The sequence below is a fragment of the Palaemon carinicauda genome, chromosome 35 (assembly GCF_036898095.1).
Source record: "Palaemon carinicauda isolate YSFRI2023 chromosome 35, ASM3689809v2, whole genome shotgun sequence".
Taxonomy (NCBI): Eukaryota; Metazoa; Arthropoda; class Malacostraca; order Decapoda; family Palaemonidae; genus Palaemon; species Palaemon carinicauda.
Window position 1 is genome coordinate 53,888,384 of NC_090759.1, and position 9,430 is coordinate 53,897,813.

Consider the following 9,430-nt stretch of genomic DNA (forward strand, 5'->3'; position numbering starts at 1 on the left):
TCCTCCTTCTGACCCTCTAGTTGGAAGCTATTATGGTTTTATGTTTGGCAAATACTGGAAAATTGTGATTTCACGAGGATAGCGATACATCTCTACTAGATTATATGATATTTATAGATTTTAAGGTTTTTACCTCGTTTTGGTATATAATCCATCTTCAATGTCCTATATATATATATATATATATATATATATATATATATATATATATATATATATATATATATATATATATATATATATATATATATATATATATATATATATATATATATATATATATATATATATATATATGTATATATATATATATATATATATATATATATATATATATATATATATATATATATAGATTGATATGTATATATATACATATATGTATATAAATATATATAAAGTATATATATAAATATATATATATATATATATATATATATATATATATATATATATATATATGTATATAGATATATATATAAATATATATATATACATATATATATATATAAATAAATATATATATACAGTATATATATATTTGTATATATATATAGAAATATATATACACATATAAAGATACATGCATATATATATATATATATATATATATATATATATATATATATATATATATATATATATGTATATATATATAAGAATATATATATATATATATATATATATATATATATATATATATATACATATATATATATATATATATATATATATATATTTATATATATACATATATATCTATATATGCATATATATATGTATATATATATATATATATATATATATATATATATATATATATATATATATATATATATATATATATATGTGTGTGTGTGTGTATGTATATATATATATATATATATATATATATATATATATATATATATATATATATATATATGTGTGTGTGTGTGTGTGTGCGTGTGTGTGTGTGTGTGTACTATTAGTGAGTCTTTGTAAACGGATTTACGAGTGAAAAGCACAAACAACGTAGCTAATACTTGCATGTATGGAATATACGTATACAATAAGAAAACAACAAGAAACACCCTGTTAAATCAAGAACCTAATTGCAATTATCTTTTCCTTTTCCTTAAATTGATGGTCACATTTCATCGAATCATAAAAAGCATTGTTTATTAATTTTCTGATTTACTGGTTGAATTTCTATATATTAAATCACTGTTATCGTGGTTTCACTAACTATATCATTTGCTCTTTATCGCTTTCTTACATTAGTTTATTTTCTTTTTAATTCTGGTTTCTCTCAACATGCTAATAATAAATATCGAATTTGTAGTTAATTTAGTTTACCAGTTACTTGATATCTACGACATTTGATTGACACTTGTGATAAAATCAAGGTTTATGGACCTAGGATGAAAGCATATGAAATAATTGTTATTCTCTCTCTCTCTCTCTCTCTCTCTCTCTCTCTCTCTCTCTCTCTCTCTCTCTCTCTCTCTCTCTCTCACTTAAGGCCATAATGCTCTCATATTTATGGTACATCGAGAGTCCTTCACCTACGTTACGCTGACCTTCACCTGACCATAAAACTCGAAAAAGCATTCTAGCACTCAGCATCTCTCATCTCTTTCTCTCCTTGATATTTAAACGGAGATACGGGGAAGGAGAGGATATCCGCTAGAGCAAAGATGGAGAAGGAAGGGTGCCACCTGAAGGCGGGGTCAGAAATGGTGGTATATATACGGCCACGTTAGAATTGGCATTCACTCAGTTGCTACAAAGCCACGCTTGACCACCATGAAGTTCTCTGTGAGTTGATTCATTGCAGACGTTTGTTTCGAACAATTGGTTCTTTTAGGGTTAAATTCTTTATATTTCACAGGAGTAAGTTCTTATTTCTAAATTGCTGTATACGCTTAGCTCCCATAGGCTTTAAATAGGCCTATAATTTCTTATTTAAAAATTGTTGTATTTTTCTCATATCATGCAACAACTCGGAAAATGTTTGCAGGAATGCCTGTTTATTGTAAATTTTTTGTACTTCACTAAAATAGTTTTATTGTTTTCAAATTCATACAATCTCCTCGTTTTATGTGCAGCAACGAGAATGATGAAAAGATCATTCCTTTGCAACGTTTAAGATATGAAGGTTTTGTTGTTCTGTAGAATGAATGAGTGAGTAGCTTACACGATATATTTTACATTATTGACTTAAACCATCTAAAATTTTAACTCGTTATCACAAATCTAGATATAAACAAAGGTTATATTGCATATATAGGTCCCTTTTTTCAGAATATCATTGTAAAACAGATAATAAGCTTAAAGTCTATTACAAAATACGTTCACACGTGGCAGATATATTTGCTGTTCCAGGTGTTGAGGTGGCAGTGATGGGAGATGAGAATGAGAGAGAGATTACAATAGAGGAAGTGAGGAGAGCACTAGATGAAACGAGAGTAGGAAAAGCATCTGGTATGGATGGTGTGAAAGCTGAGATGTTGAAGGAAGGGGGTGTGACTGTACTTGAATGGTTGGTGAGATTGTTTAATGTGTGTTTTGTGTTGTCATTGGTACCAGTAGATTGGGTCTGTGCATGTATTGTACCACTATATAAGGGTAAGGGAGATGTGCATGAGTGTTGTAATTCAAGAGGTATTAGTTTGTTGAGTGTAGTTGGAAAAGTGTATGGTAGAGTACTGATTAATAGGATTAAGGATAAAACAGAGAATGCAATCTTGGAAGTACAGGGTGGTTTTAGAAGAGGTAGGGATTGTATGAATCAGATTTTTACAGTTAGGCAGATATGCGAGAAATATTTAGCAAAAGGTAAGGAGGTGTATGTTGCGTTTATGGATCTGGAGAAAGCATATGATAGAGTTGATAGGGAAGCAATGTGGAATGGGATGAGGTTATATGGAGTTGGTGGAAGGTTGTTGCAAGCAGTGAAAAGTTTCTACACAGGTAGTAAAGCATGTGTTAGAATAGGAAATGAAGTGAACGATTGGTTTCCGGTGAGAGTGGGGCTGAGACAGGGATGTGTGATGTCGCCGTGGTTGTTTAACTTGTATGTTGATGGAGTGGTGAGAGAGGTGAATGCTCGAGTGCTTGGACGAGGATTAAAACTGGTAGGCGAGAATGATCATGAATGGGAGGTAAATCAGTTGTTGTTTGCGGATGATACTGTACTGGTAGCAGACACAGAAGAGAAGCTTGACCGACTAGTGACAGAATTTGGAAGGGTGTGTGAGAGAAGGAAGTTGAGAGTTAATGTGGGTAAGAGTAAGGTTATGAGATGTACGAGAAGGGAAGGTGGTGCAAGGTTGAATGTCATGTTGAATGGAGAGTTACTTGAGGAGGTGGATCAGTTTAAGTACTTGGGATCTGTTGTTGCAGCAAATGGTGGAGTGGAAGCAGATGTACGTCAGAGAGTGAATGAAGGTTGCAAAGTGTTGGGGGCAGTTAAGGGAGTAGTAAAAAATAGAGGGTTGGGCATGAATGAAAAGAGAGTTCTATACGAGAAAGTGATTGTACCAACTGTGATGTATGGATCGGAGTTGTGGGGAATGAAAGTGATGGAGAGACAGAAATTGAATGTGTTTGAGATGAAGTGTCTGAGGAGTATGGCTGGTGTATCTCGAGTAGATTGGGTTAGGAATGAAGTGGTGAGGGTGAGAACGGGTGTAAGAAATGAGTTAGCGGCTAGAGTGGATATGAATGTGTTAAGGTGGTTTGGCCATGTTGAGAGAATGGAAAATGGCTGTCTGCTAAAGAAGGTGATGAATGCAAGAGTTGATGAGAGAAGTACAAGAGGAAGGCCAAGGTTTGGGTGGATGGATGGTGTGAAGAAAGCTCTGGGTGATAGGAGGATAGATGTGAGAGAGGCAAAAGAGCGTGCGAGAAATAGGAATAAATGGCGAGCGATTGTGACGCAGTTCCGGTAGGCCCTGCTGCTTCCTCCGGTGCCTTAGATGACCGCGGAGGTAGCAGCAGTAGGGGACTCAGCAGTATGAAGCTTCATCTGTGGTGGAAATGTGGGAGGTTGGGCTGTGGCACCCTAGCAGTACCAGCTGAACTCGGCTGAGTCCCTGGTTAGGCTGGAGGAACGTAGAGAGTAGAGGTCCCCTTTTTTGTTTTGTTTCTTGTTGTTGTCGGCTACCCCCCAAAGTTGGGGGAAGTGCCTTTGGTATATGGATGGGCGTTCACAAGAATGTAATTCGTTAGATATGTTGATAACTTATCAATGAAAGATCATATCCTATACTTTGTTCCAGATTTTTATGCTGTGCCTCTTGGGCTTGACACTTGCACGCCCAGACACCATCCTAGACTTCGAGGGGGATGACCATGAACACGAACAGGAAGGCGATGCTGGTGACGAAGTGGAGGGAAGCTATAGGTGAGATAAATCACTCAGTTACTTAATGATTGAATTATTAAATGGCTGAAACAATGACGGCTACCATCTGCTATATAAATCTGTAAAATTACTTTTATTCTAAGAACTTTATTCTATTTCAACTCAAGCTGGACCTCACCTGAAGGAGAGGAATTCTATGTCAAATATGTGGCTGACGAAGACGGATACAGAATCGTCGAGTCCAACGCCGTCCCCGTCAGCCACGATGGAGTCGCTGCTGATGGTAACCAGGGATCCTTCACTTCTGACGAAGAAAAAGAAGCAGAGAAATAAGAACTTATGCAACTGTGTGAACTTATGATTTTCGACGTAGATTAATATTCGATGCAATCGATACTGTATTCTGGCAATTCAGTTTAAATGTAATTTATTACTTTATAATAAACACACTGAACACATTCCTTGAAGTTTGAATTACATCATTTAGTTTCCGTATTTTCCTTGCAAATTCATTTCCTTTCTCTTTTTATTAGTAGAAATAATATTATAAATTAAAGAACCCTTATTCATGCAGGTATAGGTTGGTTAGATTTATCTAAAACCGGTAAAATTAATCCCATGAATATATTTATTGTAGCTTAGAAAAAGATGATCCTGTAACATCATTGCAGCTATTTCTGATAGCAGTCACTGAGATCATTATCACAATAATAGTATATAAATTCATAATATTACTCATAGCAACACTACTACCTATAAGGTCATAATAGTATTGTTGATATTAAATGCTTTTCATTACAATCTAAAAATTGTGATAAAAAATAATCATTTCCAAACTTTCTCTTTCTCCCCTCTAAACGTCATCTCAAACCATTGTGATTATAAATCCCCTTATGAAGTATAAAAAAAATCCGTAAGGTCCAATGATTCCTCCGTGTAGAGGTGGTGCACTATGCTGAAGGAAGAGGAAAATCTGTTGATGGTCTTCAATGCACATTATCGTTAGAGTTGTGGCAAGTCAGCCTTGGAGACTGGAGTGTTGGAGATTGCAGGCACAGGGTGCAAAAGGCCACGTTCCACATCCACTGCCATGATGTTCATGTTAACCTCCTGAATGCTTGAACAAATGGTACTGACTACTTTACATCCTCCCTGATGTAGTAGGAGATAAGGCACATCTAGATCCAGAGAAGGCCTGATGATGGTTGAGTAGTGAGGATAAAAGTGAAGGTAATACAGGCATTTGATGCTGAATACCAAAGTAGGTGACATTGGAGTATATCATCTCAAAAAAGGTGGGAGATGGAGCTCACGTTTCATACTTACAACTCTAGTGGAGACTGGACAGCCCACGATAAGTTATATTTGTTGGTTCTAGAATTGAGATCTGGAGAGCTGACATAGTGCAGGGGAAAGATAATTTACTACTTATCTAATGAGGGCCATAAATATGGTTCTAGCGACTGAGGAGTCAGGCGTCGCTGTAAATGGGCCAGCAGATCTTGATCAATGCGATATACTTGCTGTCTTGCTGGTACTTCCAAGTAAAGATTCTGCATGCACCGAGGTAGAACATTGTTTCACATGGGAAATTTAGGCAGATTCCTCGCTGGTCTTGGGGAAGAAGATTCTGCTTTTTCCTAGCTAAATGATGAGACCATAGGAGGATGCTGATTTGTAAAAGGAGGAGAGGAAGCATTGCAAGTGATATGGAGATCTTTGGTGAATGCTTTTATCGTCTACGTAACAAGGGATGTTTGTGTTATCAGCACTAGGAAATAGGGAAAGAAGGAACAGGAATGGACTAGTACTGGATCCAACTTGCAGACTACCGAGTTTAAGTTCCTTTGCAGTGCTAGATACTCCCTCAAACAGAGAGAAATTCTGTTCAATAGATAACCACGTATCCACGTCAGAAGGTTTCCTTTAATTCCAAAATCAATGAGGTCTCTATTAGTAAGGCGGTACTGACAAAGAGGGCTTACTGGTTTTTCTAGGTGAAGAGAGGGTCTTGTAAATTAGCTGTAAGGTTGATGGTTGATAAATGTGTTGATAACTTATTGATAAGGTCCTATGCTTATTTAGCAGAGATTTGGTAAGTACTCTTGGGGTTTCTTCCTCACATTCCTGTTGTCATATGAATCCAACGCTTGTTTGATGGTTGATACTGTCTGTCAATTTGTGCCAGGAGCCTGTTTGTACCCAACATTATAGAGCAACTAAATCATCTCGTGACAGTTGATACTGGTGCAAAATTTTAGGACTAGGTCATCTCATGAAGGAAAGGCCATCATCCTTGATAGGTGGCTTGCTGATGTATTGTACGTGGAAGGCATGTGTGATGCTAGCAAGTAAAGAGTTAAATTTCTCAGGGCAGTGGATGTCAGTCGTATATGAAATGTACATAGAATGGTACTTAGTGGAATTTCGGAGAAACTGGGAATATGTATTGGAATAGGTGAAGCAGGAAGAGAATAATAGATACTGAGACCGTTATGATCAGAGAAGAGTGTAAAAACTGTTGTACATTAAACTCGTGCAGGAACGAGTCCACATGTAAAGATGTGATCCAAAGTACCACCTCATGTGAGCAAAGCTCCATCGTTCTCTCATTGGATCATGGTGCCAGTAAGATAACCCAAACTCAGATAACGGGCACTGAAATCTCCCATGCAAATCATGCCTTAGAGGTTGGGGGCTGGAAGAGCGGTTGTATTTATCCTACCTGTGCAACCTACATATTGCATAGTTGTATAGTGCCTCTGCCAACAATAATCTCAAAGAGTTGAAATGTTTTATCTTCCTTCTCAGAGTTTAGAAGTCGATACTGGATGAGAGTGCATACATAGGTGATGATGCTGTGTCTTGCAAGATGAACGTAGGATACAGAATTCGAGTGTCTTGGTGGTGACTATATAGAAATCCCTTGAGTGCAGAAAAGTTTGCCCAGTTTTTAATACCTGATATGAAGCTTCAATTGATTATCAAACATGTCCCTTGAAAGACTTCTAAAGTGAATGAAAAGAGGAGAATGATATGTGAATTTAAACCAGACTAGATTCCCCCCCCCCCCCCTTTAGCAATAATATCTTACATTCAAATGTTTTCTAACAGAAACTAATAGCGCTGATTGAATTATATAAAATTAATTTTAGACCAAATATTTCGTAAAAGATCCTTTGACAAATTTCATACTTTTTTGGGAAAAGTATTCAGTATTTTGACTCAAATGACAAACCAGTCAATATATGACTATAGCACTGTTTCTTCAGAAACACTGTTTCAGATTTCTAATTTTATCAGTTAGGAACGACTATTATTGCTGCAACACTCGGTTATAGTGATAATGCTGTCATACACTAAAGGTTTACAGGTTTAAAGGTCGCTCATAAATGGCAGATGCAAGGGACAGTGACAATGCCAAGCTGGACAATGCACTAAAGACCGACCATATTTCCAATACATTTGATCTGTACCCAAGACCCTTCACCACCAAAGCTACTACTAGGGAGGGCCAGGTAATGGCTTCTGATTAGTCAACAGGTAGTCCTATAAGGCTCCTCAAAACTCCAATCATGAGCATACTTGAACCCCGGTCTGGCAGATCACCTGGCAAGGACGTTACGAATTGGCTACTGCAACCACAATGGTAAGGAATATTGGTTCAATGCCGGTCTAAGACACCAGGAACGATAGATAATATTTGGACTATCAAGTTGTAATATCGCCTAAGTTTTCTGACCTAACTTTAATATTATATCATATTTATTTATAGTTAGTTACTCTTGTAAATAAAATTGCTTTAAAAACAAAACCATGAATAATATCATATGGATTAATAAATTGTAAATAATTTTGAATAGTAATCAAAGACACTAGCAGAGCCATCTCCAACAGGTATATAGTTAATGGATGGCAATAAAAAGAAAAAAAAATCAGAAATCATTAGATGTGGTATTAGCACATCTAAGTTAATATATCCATGCTTTCTGACAGCTTCTTAATGTGACGATGTACAGAGATGTTGCAGAAATGAGATTATTGAAACGTAAACTGTTATATATAATTTTCATGGCGGTTTTTAGTTACCTGACCGATGACCATTTACCTATAATCTTCAAAGAATGTGCTTCAAGACCTTGCATTATCAAATTTATATGATGGAATATCAAGAGTAATGAGTAATGTTCCCGAGGAGGATTCGGGGTTAACACAGTTGGGTCCTTGACTTAAGCATGTTTTGTGAAATATGTTCTTTACCTTAGTCTTATCTACAAAATGATTTAAGAAAAGCGCATATTGATATCAAGATATTGTACATAACTGTTGAAAGGTACAAAAGAAAATTCACCCGAGGTCTGAAATGCGCCTTTAAGGTCCCTTTTTAACCTTTATATGACAAAGAAGCGACTTTATCGACATGTATAACAGTTGTGAGGGATATATACACATAAGGGTGCTTTTCTCCCTATATTACAACCCAGAACGTCCTTACTGACATCCACAAATTCATGGAAGATGACGCAACCCGAAGAAAATCTTGGTTAAGAAAAGAAATTGTGACACTTTTCTTTTAACGTACTCTATTTGTCCATGTTGAATGCGCAGAAAATACGATACTCAAAATTAAGTATAATTGAAAATGTTTAGTGTCATACTCATGCTCAATTAATGCCTTTAATCTGCAATTAATTGTGTTGTTCTCAATTTTAAAAATACATACGGCACCACTGTCTCTCACTCCCCCACGCCAGCCATAACTACGCTGATGATTGTTACTTGGGTAATTTTTTTAGATTTGATACTAATTTTCTATGCGTTCTTATCTCTGAAGAAGTTGCAATCAAATTATAAGTGAACAGAAATTGCTATCGGTTTCATTTACAAGAATTTACAACGTAATCTGAAAAAAATATCCATGTATAATGAGGGAATGATTGTTAAACCATTCATGATCTCCCTTTCTCTACCCCCTATACCCAACCCACCTCATATTTCGGCCACACGTGGTCTTAAATTTATTTGCTATATTTGTTAGGAAAAGGTACCCTTGATGCCATCTATTGGCCTTAAATTGAA

General features: G+C 35.7%; 1 protein-coding gene across 1 annotated transcript; it reads left to right on the top strand.

Moving 5' to 3' along the window:
* Nucleotides 1–1,734: 1,734 nt before the first annotated feature.
* Nucleotides 1,735–4,803, top strand: LOC137627474 (cuticular protein 47Eg-like). Its single transcript, XM_068358558.1, has 3 exons — nt 1,735–1,800; nt 4,266–4,390; nt 4,519–4,803. Exons 1-3 carry the CDS (start codon nt 1,789–1,791, stop codon nt 4,682–4,684), a joined length of 303 nt encoding a protein of 100 aa, XP_068214659.1. The 5' UTR covers nt 1,735–1,788; the 3' UTR covers nt 4,685–4,803.
* The last annotated feature ends 4,627 nt before the right edge of the window (nt 4,804–9,430 follow it).

What these genes read in the sequence shown, in the direction of transcription:
- LOC137627474 (XM_068358558.1), top strand. An exon ending in GAAGTGGAGGGAAGCTATAG is followed by an intron (nt 4,391 to 4,518) that starts GTGAGATAAATC and finishes TTTCAACTCAAG; the next exon opens with CTGGACCTCACCTGAAGGAG.